Below are 20,269 nucleotides of genomic sequence, written 5' to 3' on the forward strand. Positions count from 1 at the left end.
AAGGCAGTTTAATGCCTGTAGCTTGTTCACTCTTCTTCTCTGCACCAAACTTTTTCTGCATGAATGGCCTTTGTGTGCCATCCTGTCCACCACAGGGTTTAAGGCAGATTTTTCTGCTAGAAAAGCTCAAATGAAAGCAATTCAAGATAAATTGTTCACTCTGAAAGGAAGGTTACAACTGTCATTCTGATACCAACGTGTGTTGTGGTATCTCTCTTCCATAATGCAGGATGTGGTTTCCATAGAAATATCTTCTTACATCAGTACCTACAGGCCCTCCAATTATTCCCCTTTGGACACCTCATGCAATCCAATAAAATCTTTTCAGAGCAGGGAAATAACTAGGCTCAGCTACTACTTAATTACTTGGTGAGAAGAAAAAAAAAAAGCACACTTAGTAAACAAAAGCTTTATTTAAAGCAAAACATAAAATGAAGAACATGTACTGTAAAAAAAATTCATCATACCTGGAGAAATTTCTCCACTGTAACAAATTAAGAACAGTCAATTACAACTTCTAAGATCATACTGAATTTTGCTGATTCTGAAATTGCAATTATGGTGTAGTTTTAAATTGTTTGGTGGCCTTGTCTCCACCTAAGTCCCCAGGACCTTCTCTTTTCCTGAGTCCTTTACGTTGCTGAGCATCACCTGCACTTTGTTCCGAATTCTCCTCTTCAGGACCTTGTGAGTTGAGAGTCCCTGCTGCTGTTGTGTCATCTTTTTTCTCCATGGCATCTCCTGCCACTTGCCCAACTCCAGGAAAGCAGTCACCACCCTGAAAGTACAGCCAAGACAGAAGGAACAGCAAATTATACACAAACAAAATAAACAGCGACTTGATCCTAATGTCAAACACTTCTGTCGGCCACGGCTGCCATAAATGTGCAAGGCAAGAAACTCAGCTGCATTTTTTGTCTAGAACAGCTTCATTCCTGCTGCTCTGCCTGCCTTCCCAAAGTGTCAGCATAAGGAAAACTGGGAGCACAGGGAGCCTTGATCTGGCTGGGTGGGCTCTGAAACCGTGGCCACAGCACACAACGAGAGCATGCACCACAAGGGGCTGGAGCCATCACAGCTCCCCTGGGACACTCAGGGCTGAAGGAAACAAACTGATTTAATTGTGTGGCAACCAAAATGTGCTGGGCAAACAACCCCTGCAGCTCTCTGTTTTGCTTCCACTCATCTCACCTTTTTCTCTATTACTTGAAAAAGCTTCATTCCTGTGATTTGTTTTCTCAGATACATGGCTTAGGTTTCATTTAAACCTCACTGCCTGTTTTAGGCCTAGGTGCTAAAAAAAGCTAGACACAGCCAGATCTGCAGCTCAGCAGTGAGATAAAATAATTAGGACAATAAAGAGCTAGGCATACTCATTCTGAAATCACACTCAAGCTCCTGCACAGAAAAGATCACAAGTGGAGTTCAGAAAGTTACTCCATATGCAAAAACAGAATTCACAGACTCACTAGGTTGGAAGAGATCTTCAAGATCATCAAGCCCCACCCAGCCCCAACACCTCAACTAAACCATGGCACTGAGTGCCACACCCAGTCTTTTTTCGAACACATCCAGGGATGGTGACTCCACCACCTCCCCAGGCAGGCCGTTCCAGAACTTTATCACTCTTTCAGTGGAAAGACTTTTTCCAATTATCCAACCTAAATTTCCCTTGGTGCAGCTTGAGACTGTGTCCTCTGGTTCTGTCAGTGCTGCTTGGAGAAAGAGACCAACCCCCACCTGACCATAGACAGCTTTCAGGGAGTTGTGGAGAGTGATAAGGTCACCTCTGAGTCTCCTTTTCTCCAGGCTAAACACCCCCAGCTCCCTCAGTGGTTCCTCACGGGGTTTGTGTTCCCAGCCCCTCTCCAGCCTCGTTGCCCACTCTGGATGTGCTCGAGTGTCTCAACGTCCTTCCCAAACTGAGGGGCCCAGAACTGGACACAGCACTCAAAGTGTGCCCTCACCAGTGCCAAGTATAGGGGCAAAATGACCTCCCTGCTCCTGCTGGCCACACCATTCCTGACACAGGCCAGGGGCCATTGGCCTTCTTGGCCACCAGGGCACACTGCTGGCTCACGTTCAGTCAGCTGTTGACCAGTACCCCCAGGTCCCTTTCTGCCTGGACACTGTCCAGCCACAGGACTTATGCCCCAACACAGCTTGGCCACTGCAGTTCTGGGTTTTTTTTGTTTGTTTTGTATTGGAGTTTTTTATAGTTTTTTGTTTGTTTGTTTTTGTTTGTTGTTTTTTTTACTGAAACTCTGCAAATACATTTATTTATCACCAATGAAAATACTGTACAATAGCCCAGGAAAAGGGTGGGAAAAGGCAAGGTATTAAGTCTGGCTTTCATCAATGTCCTTGTCAGGATCCATGGCTGCAGCTTTGCTCTCCTGCTGCTGCTTCTTCCAGAGCTTTGCCATAGCCAGGAGTTTGAGGTTGGGCTGATTGGCAGTGTCATCTGGGAAAATATAATCATAACACTCCTCCCATCCAGCATCAGTTCCATCTTTGGCCTGCAGCTTTCTCCTCTTCTTTATTCTCTCAGGCATCAGTTTATCTATCCTCTCCTTAGTGGTATTGGTGCCAAACTTGTCCTCGAAGCTCCTCCAGGACTCGAGCAGCATGACCCTCTCCTCCTTCTCCTCACAGCTGTGCATGGCCTTGTTGGCCTCCTCGTAGATCTGCCGGCAGTGCTGCAGCCGCTCCCCCTGCCCCGCCGACAGCTCGAACTGGGCCAGGCTGATCCACACCTTGCTGTGCTGTGTGCGCTGCAGCAGCCGCCGGTAAAGGCTCCTGGTTCTCTCATATTCCTCTTGCTCCATCTCAAAGTCAATGTAGGATTTCCAAAGCACCTCCGGCATGTCCAGCCAGGGCTGGCCGATAGCCAGCTCATAGATGGCCCGGGCACGGTCGATATCCCCAAGGATGGTTTCCAGCTCAGCAAACTTAATCCAGGACGTGCAGTTTTCTGGTGCAAACTCCAGGAATTTTTCACACAACTTTCGGCAACGGTCAAATTCACGCAGCTGTAACTCCAGCTCAATGTAACCTTTAAACAGTTTGGGTTTTGGACATTTACCTATGGATGTCCCCAAAGCCCTTCTGGCAAGCAGGAAGTTTTCCTGGCGAATTTCAAACTGTGCATACAGCAGCCACATTTTGGCAAATGTAAACTTCTTGTGGGGCAGGAGGTTGAGGCATGCCTGGTACACCTGTCTGGTTCGCTCTGCATCCTTTGCCTCCAGCTCCTCATAGAGTGCATAGTTAATCCAGAGGTAGATGTACCTCTTCCAGTGGCGTTTCTCCTGGATGGGGGGCATGTTGGCAATGGCTCTCTCATACACCTCCCGCACGGTCTCCGTGTCTGTGTCGCTCTCCACCAGCCGCAGGTAGCCAAACCATGCATCGTAGTTGTGGGGGTTTGCCTTCACCTCCTCCTCATACTGGAACCTCCTCTTGCTGACAATGACATCCTCAATTCCCCTCCTGTCTCCAAACTTCTTCTCAAAGATGGCGTAATTCTTGAGGAGATCCTGGGCATCCTGCTTTGGAATTCTATCCAAGGAATACTTGTAGATAACCCTCACTCTTTCAAATTCTTTCTGGTTCTCCTCAAACTTGGCAAATGCCACATACAAGCGCTCATCCATGTGCTCCTCCCCAATGAACTCCACTGCCCTTTCATACACCTTTCTGGCATGGGCTAAGTAGCTGTGCTTCTCTTCGAAACACGCATACTTGATCCAGTTCTTCACATTGGGGTGAACAAGGACAAATCTCTCGAAAATGCTTCGTGTTCTGTCCACCTCCTTGTATCTGAGCTCAAAGTTGATGTAGGAATGCCAGGCTTGCTCCTCTGGCTGCCACTCCATCCACCGTTCAAACACCTGCCGTGACCCAGCAACATTCCCCAGCATCTCCTCCATGTATGTGTACTTGTACCAGAACTGGTTCACCCTGGGCAAGATGGTGATGGCCCGGTCCCAGATGTTCCTGGCGTGGTTGACCTGGTGGTTCTTCATCTCCATCTCAGCATATTTCAGCCAGAGGGTGACATTCCTGTAGTCCACATCCAGGGCACGCTCGTAAATGGAACGGGCTCTCTGGATTTCCTGCAGGTTTTCCTCCCATTGTGCGTACTTTATCCAGTTACTGATAACAGTCCTGTTCTTTCTTATGTTATCTTCAAAAGTCTTCCTCTTCCGGAGTTTATAGTCATTTAGCTCTTCAACATCTGTGATCTTCTGCTGCAGAGGTGGTGGGAGAAGCTCGAGTTCCCTCTCCTTTGCCTCTCTCAGAAGCTGCTCTGCTGTGATCTGAACTTCAGCTGGTGCCTTGTTTTTCACCTTTGCCACTCTGGAGGTGTGCTGCTTCCCAGCCTCCATAGATGCCATCTTGCTGCCCTGGCCCGTGGCTCTCCTCTTCTCCCAAGGTTATTTGCAGCAATTAATTTTAAGTTCTTAACTAGATCCTATAACCTTGAATTTTATCTGCAGCAGTTCTTTAAAGTTTAGAGATAATTCGCTCACAAAAAAAAAAATTTTACTGCTCAAGCAGACAAGTCAGAATACAACCTGACACCCTGTCAGTCAGGGTGCTGGCAGCAGTCTAAATAAACAGTGGCTGCAGTCCTCCTGGCATGACAGGTGTGGTTCTGTTGTAGCACCGATCCTGTAGAAGGGTAGAGTTTCCCTCTGAAGATCCAGTGCTGGCGTAGAAGTGTCCAGTCTTCCTCTGGGAATCCAGTGGAAAAAGGCTGCCTGTGGGCTCCAGGGTTCAGATTATATCCAGGAGGGAATGCCTGGCTCCTCCCCCTGGGCAGAGCATCTCCCAATGGGATGATGAAATCTTATCAGTCATGCAGGGAGGCTAAATGGGCCATTAACAGAAGATATCTCCTGGAGGGAGGATGGGTCATGCAAGAGATAAAGGAAAACTGCCCCACCTGGTTTTAACAGATGTTGATAGAATACACCTGGTTACATCTTGCAGTGCAATCTAAGACAGTCAAATACTACTTTTCTGTGTTGTAAGATTGTAAGTTGTTTTCTTTTAAGAGATAAAACAACTCCAACTAAAACAGCTGTGATGAAACAATGACAAACACCTGCTTGTGGATAAAGAAGATACAGTGTGCTCACCCTTGATTTTGTCAAAGATTGTATTGCTTGTTACAATCTCTGCTGTTTTATCTTCCATAGATAACACAGAAGAGTCAGTGATGATTCTACATTATTGCTGTTATTGATTGTAAGGTTTTTTCCTTTGTTTCATTTTAATGCCATAGGTACATGACTGTTTAGAAAGGGAGAAAGCCACCAATGGAAAACAAGATCACAAGATGGCATATAGTTACTGTACCTTATTCATCTGGTCTAAATGTCTGGGTTTAGTAGTTGGAGTCTTCTCCATACAAGAGCCCACTTCATCTTCTGGAGAAATTGGGGAAATATTTTGTTCCAGAAAGAGATTAAAAAGGAAAAAACATTACCATACTCCCATGGCTATTTGCACTTAAAAAAAAAAAAAAAACCAGAAAAAGCCACCTGACTCTTACCTACAATCCCTCTTGCTTTGTTTTTGTTAATTAACCAAACCAGAGTGCCCCATGACACTCCCACAAAAACCTAAAGTGAACAACTATACTAGAAACAAACTGTCTGTGGATCTTGAAAGCTCTGCTAAATAGATAATCTGTTCTCCTCTTACACCCAGAAAACCCGTATCAATTTCTCCAGAAAATACAGGTACTCTGACCAATTCTGATGAAGAATTATATGCAATCACTTGAAATTTATTTTAATTCTTCTCAGCCTGCTTGGTTCTGCATTAGTTTCACATTTACATGCTTTATGGATATTACTAAACTACTTCCAAACAGCTCCGTTCACTGCCTGGTAGATTTAGCAACCACGACCAAACCATGTGAAACGATTTCTGTTCCTCCAATCAGCCCCAGAAGAGAAATGTCACCATGTTCCTGTTGCTGAGACTAATTTGATGAAACTAAATCTCCTACATTTTTCAAACAATAAGAATTAATTCAGAATGAATTAATGCAGCTATGTGCAACAATATGCTAAAAAGCTTGATTTTTATAGATATAAGTGCAGACAGAAATGTGTGTGTGTGTATATGCCTATGTATCAGTGCAGATCCAAACTGAAGAATCAGCTGCAGCAGAGAGCTGCAGTTTATATGAACTGCCACTAGATGCAGCCACACCACCTTGCAAAACTGAATATTCTGACCTCAAGATTACAGAAACCTGTTTTGGAATATGTATGACTGTAGAATTCCTACAAGAACATTAATGGTATTCAATCCTGAGTACTGGTGTGGGGGAAAAAGCCCATAATATGAGCAAAATATTCAATTTTTCTTCTCAGTAATTTTGTTCCAAAACACAGCATTGCACAGCATTGCAAATGTCAACACGAATCTAAGAAATCAGAGCAGAGTAAGACTTGTCTATTTTCATAGTTGTTGCCATAGATCCTGATTGGAGCTGACAATATTGAATTACATTGTGTTTTGCTTTCTGCATAACAGAGAAAAGTAGGAATGAAGACGTTATTCCCAAGAGACACCGCTAAAGATAGAATCATGGCATCATAGAATAGTTTGGATTGGAAGAGACTGTTAAAGGTCATTTAATCCAATCCCCAGCAATGAGCAGGGACATCTTCTACAAGACTACATTGCTCTGAGCCCCATCCAACCTGACCTTGGACACTTCCAGGGATGGGGCTGCCACGGCTTCTCTGGGCACCCTGTACCAGGGCCTAAACACCCTCATAGTAAAAATTTATTTCCTTATATCTAGCCTAAATCTATCCTCTTTTAGTTTAAAATCATTACCCCATGTCCTGTTGCAACAGGGCCAGCTAAAACCTTTATCCCCATCTTTCTTAATGTCCCTCTTTAGGTAGTGGAAAGCTGCAGTCAAGGCAGCTCCCCAGCCTCAAGTGTATTTTTTACTGACAGCAATTCTGGCGGAATGATATTTCCCCATTCTTTGGGTCATTCATCTATTTGTTTCTTCTAGAAGATGGCAAAAAGAAGAAAGGAAAAAGAAAGCATCCTCTCCCCCAGGATCTGCTGAGTTTTGATCTGATCGTAGTTCTGTTCAGTTGCCATTAATAAACTTCACTTAGCAAGATTAAAGGTTTTGCTGGTTTAAAGCACGAGGAACACAGATATAATGGCTTCAGAGGAACCCAGCCTAGGGCTAAAGTCTGACTTAACTCTCCTGTGGGTGCTGCAGACAAGATGAAACGTGGTGTCTCAACAGAAGGTTTCTGAGCCAAAACAGAGCAGGATGGATGTGGGAAGGCATGGGAGAAATTTGCTGCACTTCCAGAAAGAGACAATGTGTGCCCTGTTTTTGGAACCCAGTGCTTATCACAGCTTGTGGGCATGCAGCAGAGGGGCCTGCCTGGGTCCCCCAGCCACCTGAACAGATTACATCAAAGAGATCCCCATATGAACTGTCAAAAGGTTTCACCATTCTGTTGCTATCTTTTGAGAAGCAGGGAGAAAATGCTCCCAGCAAAAAGGATTTACCCTGTAGGAGAGTACTTGGAATCTTCCAAAACCCATAATGAAAACCTTTGTGTTTCCATCCAAGAATGGTATTGGCAGCAACTGAAGGTAATTAAACACACTGCCCACTGGCCATACAAATTTTTTCTTTATAACAATTTCAGAGAAACAAACCCCTGTCTATAACCCAGACAATGTGTTGTGCAACAGGGATTTTTTTGGGCTAACTTCTACCCTGCTCTAAGTGCACTGCAACAGTAGTCCCAGCCACTTTATGCCAAGGCTGTGCTTTGTTCAGGATCTCTCAGATGCTCTGCGGTTCCATTTCATTACCTCATAATTTCTAAGAATTGTCCTGTTTACTGTGAAATGATGAGGAAACTGGACTGCACACTCAATAGTTCCTCCATGTGCAAACAAGAGACATCACCTCTCCATGATCACTACCTAACCCTTGGTTACATTTCTTATCTTTATGGAACTATAACACAGACAAGTTCACACTGCCTGTTTTAACGCACTTCCTGAAGGGGATGACTCCATCTGAATTTTTAACCAGATATTCAGTCGCTGGCTCCAATCTCCTGGTGCTTCCACTTCCCACAGTCGCTTCTGCTCCTCAGGATGAGCCTGCAGGAATTTCTGGCATACTGAAAGGAGAAACCAAGGGGTAAAAGTATGAATGAGTGAAAAGTACATTGGAAGAGGGAGAATGTTCTATCCCAGAAATTCTCTCAGTTCATTAGATCCTTTAGAAATCTTTCTTCTCCCTTCCCATCTTCCCCCTCTTCGTTTTAGCTAGGACTTTTAGGAAAAGTCTAGGCAAAATGGCCTGAACACTCATGAGTGCATCCTGCCATCTGCTTCAGTCTAGATTATCTCCTTGTGAATGCAGAAATAAAAGACTTGATTTGCTGAGCACCTTCTACTGGCACTGCTCCACAGAACAATGTCCAGCCACTCAGTGGGTTTCATGGCAGTGTGGTGTTTTTTACCCCAACTACACTGAAAGGAAAGGTGCTCCTCTATCTTCCACCTTTGGCCATTCAGAATGCTACTTCAATTTCTGTTTATAAAAAAAAGCTCTGCTTCAGTTTGCTTTTGGGCCAAAATCACCCTCCTTTTCACTATTGCTACCCCTACACACCATTGTTAGGTTCATTTATTTCTTTGGATGTGGAAAAGAAGAAATGGGAAGAACCAACAGAAAAATTACAGGATACATGTGACAGATGTACAATCACCTTTATAAACAATATTGCCACAGATTCCTACCACTGTCAGTATACACTGACGATCCAAAAATTTAGATAAACAATCAAATTTAGGTGTGCCTATGTTATCAAACTGAAGTATGTTCTATTTACTGGCATCCTTAGGATGTGTGCAGTGTCAAGAGGAGGTCAAGAACAAACAGTTCAAAACATTTAAAGGGCATTTTTCACCTTCCCTTAACCACCATCTTATCAGTTGCATCAACTGCTCTAAGATAGTGATCTGTAAACAACGAAATTACTGTCATTCTCAGTTCATTGTAGTTCATCATGCTACAGAATGGGTCATTTATCTTCAACATTCAGCTGAGTTTAACAATGGGGTGTCGAAACAAAAACCCTAATTCTGGTATGTAAACATTTGCTTTACACTAATGACCAGATCATAGACATTAATTTTATCCAAGGATATCCAGACTAAATTAGTCATTCCAATAAAAGCTACTAAAACTAACATATATACTAGAATCCAGGTATCTGCTACATAGCTTCTTTCCTACCTTCTAGGCCTCTACAGCAGCTTAAATACCATGTCCATGTTAAATAAACTGTCCACAGCTTCAAAGATTTCAGTGCAGAGATTTAAAGGTTGCATTCATTTGTCAAAGCATGAAAATGTGGTTCCAATGAAATTAAAAACAGACAGTGACTTCAATATGCTCAAAATTTAACTAACAGTATTGGTATTTTTATAAAAGTAAGCCTAATTAAAACATGATGCAAGTCAAACTTATTCACTATTAGCTCTAAACTTAATTGAGACAAAAGCACAGTCTTCCAATATATTGCTAGTGTTAACACATAAGAAATGCAGCTTTTTCCTCCAGGCTTTCTAGAGCCCTGAGGTCTGCCAAAGGAAAAATGGATATTACTGGGAGAAGAGAAGGAATACTGTCAATACTATTCCCTCCTGAAATCAGAAACAGCAGTATCTGCCCAGGTGCTTTTGAATACATTTAAGGGCACATAATAACCAAGAGAAAAAACAGACAGGGCCAAAATTTTGTTGACACTTATTAGAAAATAACTGGAAAGCTGTAAGTCAATCAAAACATCTCCCCAGAAATGATGGTGAAGACTGCACCACACAGAGAGCAACCTCAAAAAAAAGTACTTTTCTAAAGAAAGTACTTTTTTATAAATAATGTGAGCATGGATTTTTGTTCTGTGATTTTTACTAGCAAAGCCAGAGTTTTGACCTGAAGACAGAGAAGATATAGGACTACTTTGTGATCTTTTAAAAGTGACAAATGTTCAAAGACAGTTGATACAAAACAAGTACTGATGTAACTGTATGACTGAGCAGAGCCTGGGTATTTGGCTTATTAAATGTAATTTCTTAAAAATGCAAGATCTACCAGAGCATTATGTGATCAGTGTGGGCTTGACAAGATCTTAGGAGTCTTTTCCCTGTGGTGTCAAATAAAATGTGTAAGTCCCTGTCTAGGGCAATGACATAGTTCTGAGAGAGAGCAGCTCTAGGAACACAAACTGTCAAACAGGCACCATGAGTTTTGTGCTTCTTGTCTTACATAAATATTGGCCTACCTTTCCACAGGAAATTCCAGATGGCTCCAGAAAAGGAACCCGTGCAGGCAAACAATGGTTTGGTTCAGACAAGGGCACTGAACTCTTACACAGTGAGGACAATCTTCCCAAGACCATATTGAAAATTATACATTATACATGACCCTTACCTAACGTGTCCACATCAAAGGATTTACCTTGATACATGGCAGCAGAAATAGGGCAGCTGATCCCCAAGGCATCCTCAGCCAGGAAAGACTGACAGAAATCATGCAACATTTTCATCCCTAGGCCACCTCTTCTGTACTTCCTCTGGACAAATATAGTATCCAAAACTGGCAGCAGGTAACACTGACTGGTTGTACCACCACACAGGCTCCCTGAAATAGACAGGGAAAAACATATCCATTTACAAACAAAATTGCTATTGCTGCACTACCTGCTGCGTGATTTCAGCCACACACGCCACCCTGGTACCTTTCCACAGGCTGTGAGGATGATCTCAGCTGAAGTGTATTTGCACAGACAGTAAAACACTTTCCAGGAGGATGATTTTTCCATGAAATGGAGAGGACCTGCGTAATGTGGCTGACAGGTCTCACCAGAGTCTTTTCCAGACTCTGATTCTTCATCACACTATCTTGGTACACAGGCAATATATATAGGAAAGCTCACTGCAAAGATTTAAATGGTCTAAAACCAAAGAGATACAAATATTCTGAATGTAATGTCAGTATACTCCTTTAAAAAAGCAACAGAGTGGTGCATTTTAAGAAAGCACTGCAAGAGCTCCATTGTAAGTGAGTCTATTTCTACTGAGTGATAATTTATCACACATGTAGGTGCTTCTACTCCATCCCTTGAACTACCACTATCAGTGTTAAACCAGGGGTTTCACTCAAGGACACTCCTTGCTAACAAACACATTAAGTCAGTTAACTGAAATCACGGGGTCATGACATAATGCTCTACATGTGGACAAAATACAGACTCAAGCATAAGCCTCCAAACTATTAAAACTAGTTCTCAGTGAAAATTGTCCAAAATAACCCCAAAACACAGAATCAAGGGATTTATTTTGCAAACACAAATCACAAACTCAAACTGGAGTCAAGAGAGAATTGATTAAGAACAGACATTCAGCATCCAAAATTTTGATGTTCACCCTAACCAGCCTAGGGTCCTATTGCTGCATGCAGAATACCCTAAAAATAGAACTTCAAACTACTTCACAGCATAAGCACTCAGTTCTGAAATGAATAACAAACATCAGTTCCTCAACCACCTGCATATAGGAGAAGGTCCCCATAGAAAAACCTCATGGATTTATTTTAATTTCTAGAAAATATTTATGAAGATTTCATGCTGCTTTTGAGCACACAACAAGTTAAATAGAAATGGATACCCAGGCCTTTATAACAGAAAATAGTTACATTTTCATACTTTGTTGCCTAAGTCTCATCAAGACCTTCTCAGTCTATGGTTCTTACTACTTCCTAGAGGACCTGACTCAGTCTAGTTTTCAGTGTTTTGAGACATGAAGCTTTCATCACTTCACTAAGACATATTTCACAGTTTTATCAATGTCCTGTTGAATTCCTGTTCCTAAATTCCAGTAAAAGACTTCTACTTAACAGATCCATTTTTTCTTTGTCACATTCCCACGACTGTCTTAAACTGGGGTCTATTTCTGCTCCTCTGGTTGGTGTCCAGCAACTTTCCCTGATACTGGACAGGCCTGACTTTTACTACTCTCTTTTCTAGGATGCCAATCCAGCACAGCATACATGACTATTCTTAATCCTAGACCCTGATTTGTCAAGCTCACCATTTAGCAAGAATCCACATCTCACAGACTGAGCCATACAACAAGAGTATGTAGCTACATAATCATCCATTCACATCTTGATTAAGCTTGGTTCACTCCTGCTTAATCAAAGCACATGCTTAACTTCAAACACATGTTCCAGCACATTGCTGGAAGAGGGTGAGTTGTGGTGGTGTTTATAACCTTTCAATATTTGTAACACATGATGGGTAGTTACTCTTTTTGTCATGAGCCAAAAAATTGAGTATATCCCCGGTCCCATTGTTAGCTGCCAACCCAACAGAGATGTCAAATTCCAGCAGAATTGCACCATACGTTCTAAGGGACAAAATTTTTCTCATGAAGTCTTTAAGAATCCCTGTATGTTGCAAGTGTTCTTCTAAGTTTATTATTATCTCATATAGTCTGTCTCCTATAAATCCTGATGAGAGTGCTGTGCAGCAATCCCAGGAGCTGAGTGATTTATGTCTGAGCTCCTAATTTTGTGTTGAGAAGATGACAAAAACTTGTCATGTCTAAAGGCACTGTAAATAAAGAAACCATGAAGCCATTCTTCACCTTGTCCCTGGGAAACACATTAGGAGAGTCACAGCCCACAGGCATTTGAAATAAAATAAACAAACAAACCAACCTTTGGAACAAAGGCCACTTTGTCTCTGTTTCCCATCAAACAGCACAAGGTTACCAAAAGCTAATGGTAGCCCCGAGGTGGCCACTGGGCTCTCACACATTTGGTTGAAAGGTTTGTTTGGAACACACAGAAAAAGTTTTGAGGTGAGGGAGGAGACAGGGAAAATAAGGGCATTGGTGATGGAGAGGGAAGCATTCATGCAGCCTGCCCTTTGAAAGCCTTTGATCTGTTTGGTTAGGTCAGGAGTGCCAAATGACCAACTTAGGAGCCAGCAAAATGGCAAACAGATATTACAAGGGCAGGAAAGCAGACAGCCATTAGCATTCCCAAAGAGCCACAAACCAGAAAAAAAAAACAATCCGGTCCCCACATCCAACAGACCCAAACAAAACAAGGTTGTGCACACTGACTATTTCCCTGCTGAACAACTTGGCTTGGCACACACATGTTTGGACAGGCCTGAGCCCTTGTGTAAAGGGTGGGGAATATTTCTGCAAAGCAGAACCCAAGGTCAACCCATTGTGTGAGTTTGTATGTGAGAAGGCGAACAAAGGTTCTGGCTTCAATAAAATTAAATGAATTCATGTCTGGACTGGTATGTAGTCATTTTATTTTCTTTACAGCCAGAACCTTCAATCCGCCTCAGAAATGCACATTAAAAATATTATTGCTAGCAAACAGAGGGAGACAAAAGCAATTATTCAACAAGATTTCAGCTAATTGTCTGTCAGGTTAACTTCAACACCGATTTTTTTTCCTAAAAGAATTTTATGTAATTGATGAAAAAATAAAATCCTTTTATCTTTTTAAAGATCTTTTTCTACAGAATAGCACCTGAGCCAACAATATAAAAAAGTATTTCCAATGGCTTGTATGAAGAAAGGTGTGAAATGAATTTGAGCTCAGGAAGCCACTTCCAAGGATCATCTCTAAGGCTCAGGTGTAGGAAAAAAGCAGAGATAGGACCAGGGATGCTTTCTTGCCTACTCCATGTCTGCTTAACAGTTTTTGCAGTCAGGTGTTCCCAAACTGTGACTTGTGGAGCATTTCTAAAGAATGAATGAGAAGCCAAGAACACACTTACTCCTGATACACCCGTATGTTTTACAGCCTTCTCAGAGGACTCCGTTTGGTTAAGGCTGGCTTGATTCACACTCCAAACTTTTACTACTAAGATTCGTCAGGAGGGAAGGGACAAGCTTTGACAATCTGACTCTTTTGTTTTTCATACCACAGACAACTTGGTCTGCAGCTGGGAAGCTCATGTGTGTTGCAGAGACTGTAATACATAACAGTAGGGGGAAAAAAAAAGGTCTATAAAAAAGAGATTTTGTTCTGGTTTGTTCTTAAAAGCACTAAAACACTCCTGGCTCACTCCTGGCATCCTCCAACTTCTTTATTGATTTATTTTGCATCATGAATCTTCTACATTCTCCTGGCATTTATGTGAAGGTGGTAAAGTCCATTTTCAGTAATTACTAGTCCTCAGTAAATAAGAAAGGAAAAACTTTCAGGGAATTACATGGTCTCACTGCACAAGAAACAAGTGTCAGTAACCGTGGTAATTAATCCTACATCACTACACAGAACACATTCTTTCTGAGGTTTTCACACAGAGCATGAAATAAATACTTTGAACAACATAAAACAGATCCCAAACCCCAAGTATCTATATGAAGGCTTTCTGCAAAATATTTCATTTTCAGGTTACTGCCTGCAGAGGAAGGTACAGGAAGAGGGAACTGTCATTTCCTATTGTACCTTTAAGTAGCTCCATTTAGTGAGGTCTAACTGCTCAGCTGTCTGATATGGAAGCCGCTGACATAGATAAAATTGGAGACATTTATCTTGGCACGTGACAAGTGTCTTATCAGCCTCATTAGTGGCTTAGTACATCTCATCAATCTTTAGTATACCCAGTGGTAAATGCTGCATGCCTGTCATTGGACAGGAACAGGCACATTCCAGAGAGGCCAAGTTGATGATCTGTGCAGTCATGAATAAATTTTGCTTTAATAAAGGTGTCTAATGCTCACGAAAAGTGATAGCCTTGAAGAATGAGACTTGTGTTTCTCTATACAACAGGTGCAGGGTGGCCAGTGCCAGAAGTGGCCAAAGTGTCTCAAAACCTTGACTTGCAGTAGTTACTGCACCTCTGAGCAAGGCGGGTGCTCAAGACTATCTGTGCCTCTTTAGCTGGACTATTAAAAGAGATCCAGTTAAGGATGGTCATAAGATGGATGGAAGCATGGAACTGAACCAAAATTACGAAGTTCACTCTGTACAGACCACCTAGGAACTGGCAAATGGAAATGACATTACAGTATTGCCAAGATAGTTAATTGGAATCACTGAAGTCCATTGAAAATTTAGTTTGCATAACGATACATTAAGTCTGTAGCAAAGACAGAACAGACTCACTGTTCCTTGGTCACCACTTCTGTGATTCACCCAGAAGACATGTTTGAAAGAGCCATACTTCACAGACCTTTTCTGGCTTATTTGCCTCCACTGAAGCATGTTTTTTGTCATGCTGTAGATAATGAAAAATTCACAGATGAGAAATACAGTTGAATACAACATCAATAGAGAATCTCAATTATCCAGTGAAGAAAATCAAACTGGAAAAAATGGTCAGGTAATTGCAGAGCATGGAAATAAAGGGAATTAGAATCACATGGTGGGCACAAAGGAAAATAATTTTTTCCTAGGACAGAGGTCCAGCACAATATAAAGTCCTGTAGTTAAAGCTGCCTCTACCAAATGTTCTGACCAGGACAGCAAAAGGAAAAAGAACTTACATTATGATTTAAAAAAATAAACTATGAAAATATGTAAAACAACCTTGTGAAATACAGCTTCTGAGTGAAGATATTTATCTTAGTCTGTTTTGGGCCTAATAAATCCAGGGCTCTTCTAAAAAGCAGAAAGAATAGAATCAGCCACAGCACGGCTGGTATGAAATTGAAATCACAGAACTTCAGAAAGAGGAATTATTTCCTAAATGCGTACATCAAATAACAAAAAGCAGCAAAAACAATCAGCTTCAAGCTTCCCGAAAAGGCTTTGGCAAAAGACTGCAGTAATTTGTGACACAGGCCAAAAACTAACAAATATAGCTGCCCAGAGAAAAAAAACACTGGCAAGAAAAGGCAGATGCTGACAAAGCTGGACTTGAAGGATTTGTATTTTATGTGGACCTGGTTTAAAACCAAACTGTGACTCTCAACTTACTCAGAAACAGTTTCAACTTGGCTAATACTCCACCCATAACAGACTACTGTGCACATTCATTTCACTGGAGCATGAATCATTACAGCCCCTACAAGTGTTTCTTTCCAAAAGCTTTGCTCAGGAATATTTATGGACTTAAAGGAAAATGCACTTGTGTTTGGCATTACAAACCAGTTCATCAGCATAATCAGAGACACAGACAAGGTTCCTTGATCAGAGGCTGAGTCCTGATTCCTCATTAATAGTACAGTAGCACCAGCATGGTGCTGTACAAGCTACACCTCTGTGTGTATCAGGATTTTTCCGTCCAAAGGAGCAGAACATCTCTTCTTGTTGGCCTTTGGGATTGCAGCAGAGAAGGCACCTTCAGAGTGTGCTCTAGAATCCAAAATAACCCATCTCTCAAGCTGGTTTTTTTTCTCCCATTTTGGATGGATGGATATTGAGTCCTGACTTGGGCAGTATCTTACTTCCAAAGATCCCACCTTCTCTGTGTTTAAGCTGCTGGTATTAAGGTGATTCCCATGAATCTTAAGTGCAAGCTGGTAACCAGCTCCCATGTGGGGGCACAGGCTCAACTGCATAACTGGAGTTATTCCAATTAAGCCTCTTCCACTCCAGACTGGTTAACAGCAATTATTTGCATTAATACAGACTCTGTGTTTCATAAGACCTTTACTAAAGTTAATCAAGTATCCCTAAAGAATTAAAACACATTTTGTTTTGTTTCTATGCCACTTAATCAATTAATTATGAAATCAATTAATCATCATCCTTTAAACTGGGAGTACCACAACTGCACAAAGCATTCCAGGACTCATCTAGTACACACACCTTCCCCTACACAACCTAGCCACTGCTCCTCACACATCCAAAGATCCTTCCTCTTCTTGCCACCACCAATTCCCAATATGTTTATCCACTGGGAACTGCACTCCTTTTTCAGGTATCATTCTTTCCAGGATGCAGTTCTCCATCCTGCGGATAGGCCCTACATTCTTTGTTCCTAGATGTACAACCTCCTACTTGGCTTCATTAAGAATATTTTATTGGAGTAAGCCAGTACCTCAGACCAGAATGGGGTTTGGAACTATCACGTTTAAATGAAAGTAACATGGTTGGCTTCCAAATTCTAGGAAGGTTTGTTCCTCAGATTAATTCTGAGGGAGATTTCATATAAAAATGTAAATGAGAGCCAGGATTATTTATACTGAAAGATAAACAAAAGGATTACATTTCTAGCTATTAGGAACCAGTGGAAATGTGTCTCTAAAATGACCTTACCTTTCATCTTGACTGAGTAAAAGGCAGCAGCCTCGCCGTTTCTCCAGAGAATCTTGGCACGCTCGGTGGCAGAGTGAGGTAGAAAGAATGCATCATTAGCTGAACTCCCTTCCAGCATTCCAAAAATAATGCAGTTCAGAACAAAGAGGACAATCCTTTCTCCAAATGTCTGGACCTAAGAGAACAAACAAAAACAGACCAAAGAAAAATGAGGCAGAGAATAGTATTTTGCATTTCATAAAAGGTTTCAAAATCAAAAGAGGCTGGGAAGGAGGAGGTCAGGAAACATGTACACTTAATTTGGGGAAAATACCGCCTGAGTTGGTTCAACCAGAATAACAAAAACAGTTTTTCCTAGTGTTTCACCCTCTATCCAGCGGGCATAGAATAATTTAGTAACTATTTATAAAGCTTGACATATCTCTTGTTGTCACAGAGAAGAATTCTAAAGCAGCAGAAGTATCTTGATTGCAGTCAGAGATTTGGAACCAGGATCAAGGCAATCTAATCTGCTCAAAAGTGAAATGAAGATTGGATTCACACTATGGGCCTGGTCACCGCTCCCCTATTACCTGTGTTGCCACAGCATCCAAGAATTTCGTGAGTCAGGACCTTACTGAGATAGGCATGGTACAAAGCACAGAATGGTCTGTCCCAACCAGCTATAATCAAGGTGTAACGCGAGCAATCATTCTGTGCTGGCCTTCTTAGGAGACAAATGACAGGACAGGGAGATGAAGGAATATAAAGGAACAAGATTATATTGATCATCAAGGTAAAAACTGCTGCCAACAAGCTTCATATGAATGCTGAAAAAGAAATGAGAGTTTCCATGTGTAATGGCAATTTACCTTTCAGCAATGAGCTAGAGGGGTAAGATTTCAATTTTCAGACATTATTTTCAGTCTCTGTTGATACAGAGATGCTTGAAAGCCTGAAGGCCTGTGTCCCTGCTCCAAGTTCTATCTTGCAAGGATTGGTACTTCAAAATCCCTCCAGTTCAGTTACCCATAAAAAGCCTACTTAATTCTACAAATAATTAAACACTATGTGTGACAGGAAAAGATGCTAAAAGAATGGAATCGTTAAGGACCAAAGATACTGAGAGTTGGGTAGGAAACAAAACTGACTAATAACCTCATGGCAACACAAAGCTCATATGCAGCAGGCATCTGACTTTTTTGTTGCAAACAGACTCCAGGCCACCCAAATCTTTCAAATTATGAAAAAGTAGTTCTATCTTACCAAAATAATTTATTTGGAAAAAGATTTATGGATATAGAAATGACCAAATAGCAACCATTTCATAAAATGAATACAATATAAACATTATCCAAGGGAAAAAATATCATAACTAGCCAGATAAGACATTGCTCCAAAGGGTAGTAACACCTCCCACCAGACAGTTAATGTGAGAAATTATTGCTAATGTAGTAATTCAGTTTATGATTATTCCTTTAGTAGGCAGTGAGGGTAAACTAAAAACCAAAAGAAAACAAATCCCACAGATGAATCATAAGCTGCATGCACAGAATTGTTTAGAGAGGGCTAAGGTGCATGTAACTGTGTCCTGGAGATGTGAAGCACTTGGTGAGCCACAGAGCCCAGATCCCACAGGTTCAGAGCAGGAGCTGTTGCAGACCAAAGACAATTCCATATAATTGCTCTGGCTGGGAAGCTCCAGGGTAAAGGCAACTGTTCAAAATAGCATCCTCACCAAAATGAGCCCATCTCTAGCAGGATCAGCTGTCTTCACAACATCTTCCACAGGCCACCAGCGCTGGCTCAAATAAACTGCCAAAACTACAGAAACAAAAACAGGGGAGCACATTACCCACAAACACAAAGTAGGTTCTCAATTTTTCCACAGGCAGCCTCAGATCTACTTCTCCCTCCAGCTGACTCCAGTCTGTTCTGCTGTGAGACAGAAGAACAACAATTGTATTTCAATTTCACCTCCATGTCCCTTGATATCCAATTTTCAGTACTGCATGAGGCATCAAGGGAAGGTAATTTTTCTCAGGAATTGATGTGACTTTGGTGTGACAGCCTGTGTTCCATATGAAAAAAGCACTTCCTGCTTAATTTAATACTAAGTTCAGTAGCAGAGTAGGTTTGAGTGGCATTTGGGACAGTGGAGCTACCTGGATAAAGGTTACAGTTTTCAAGTTTCTTTCAAACTTTCCCCTGCCCACACACACATATTTGCATATATCTGAGTGCACATATTTGCACTCATGCAAGTCAAACACGAAAATTCTCATATCTGTTTTATCAAACAGCTTTTCAGCTCTCTCTGTGATTGAATTTCTATCTATGGATAGCTTTAGAGTACAGACTCCTAAATCTCTACATGGACAGATATTCTCTGAGGTTCAAATGCACACAGAGAGGTTCCTATCAACAAAAGACAGACATAGACACACATAATAAGATACACTTTGCCCTGAAGCAAAAGTGTATCAGCAACCCACGTAAGTCAAGTCCTCATGTAGGTGTGATGCAAAACTTGCACCCCACTTCTTCCCATCCTTCCTCAATTTTTCACATTTGCAGGAACAAGTATTTAAACCCTACTCCTACATGTTCATCTACAGAATTCATTGCCTGCCAATAGATTTACAAGGAAAAGACTTGAAGCAGCAAGAATGACACTGAAATTACTTCCAAGCCTTGTTCAGAAAGAAAAGTTTTGACATGGGGTCGTTTCAAAGGACAGAGAATAAATTTCAAGGGTTTAGATGAGGTTTTGGAATAAACACAGAAATCTGATCATTTATGACCACAAACAGATCAAACAGCAAATGCTTCAGCCAAAAGAACTTTTAGTATCTGTACACTGGTGGCATTCACCTAAAGTATGTGGCCATGATTTCAGGATTGCTCATGAACACCAGTATCTTTAACATCTCCAAACAGGGCACCTACCATGCCCATTTT

The 20,269-nt window shown here is 41.6% G+C and overlaps 2 protein-coding genes across 2 annotated transcripts in view; both read right to left on the reverse strand.

The window, feature by feature from the left end:
• Positions 1–394: 394 nt before the first annotated feature.
• LOC132333471 (protein FAM169B-like) overlaps positions 395–20,269 on the reverse strand; it is a 39,786-nt gene continuing 19,911 nt past the window's right edge. Inside the window, exons 4-9 of the mRNA XM_059858608.1 lie at positions 19,047–19,132; positions 17,330–17,504; positions 10,550–10,732; positions 8,073–8,201; positions 5,368–5,438; positions 395–778 (exon numbers count right to left, since the gene is read on the reverse strand). Of these exons, the coding sequence (XP_059714591.1) occupies positions 557–778; positions 5,368–5,438; positions 8,073–8,201; positions 10,550–10,732; positions 17,330–17,504; positions 19,047–19,132 (866 nt within the window). The 3' untranslated portion in view covers positions 395–556. The remainder of the gene's footprint in view (positions 779–5,367; positions 5,439–8,072; positions 8,202–10,549; positions 10,733–17,329; positions 17,505–19,046; positions 19,133–20,269) is intronic.
• LOC132333470 (crooked neck-like protein 1) lies at positions 789–5,340 on the reverse strand. Its single transcript, XM_059858606.1, has one exon. It carries the CDS (start codon positions 4,398–4,400, stop codon positions 2,340–2,342), a length of 2,061 nt encoding a protein of 686 aa, XP_059714589.1. The 5' UTR covers positions 4,401–5,340; the 3' UTR covers positions 789–2,339.

This window comes from Haemorhous mexicanus, chromosome 13 (assembly GCF_027477595.1).
Source record: "Haemorhous mexicanus isolate bHaeMex1 chromosome 13, bHaeMex1.pri, whole genome shotgun sequence".
NCBI lineage: Eukaryota > Metazoa > Chordata > Aves > Passeriformes > Fringillidae > Haemorhous > Haemorhous mexicanus.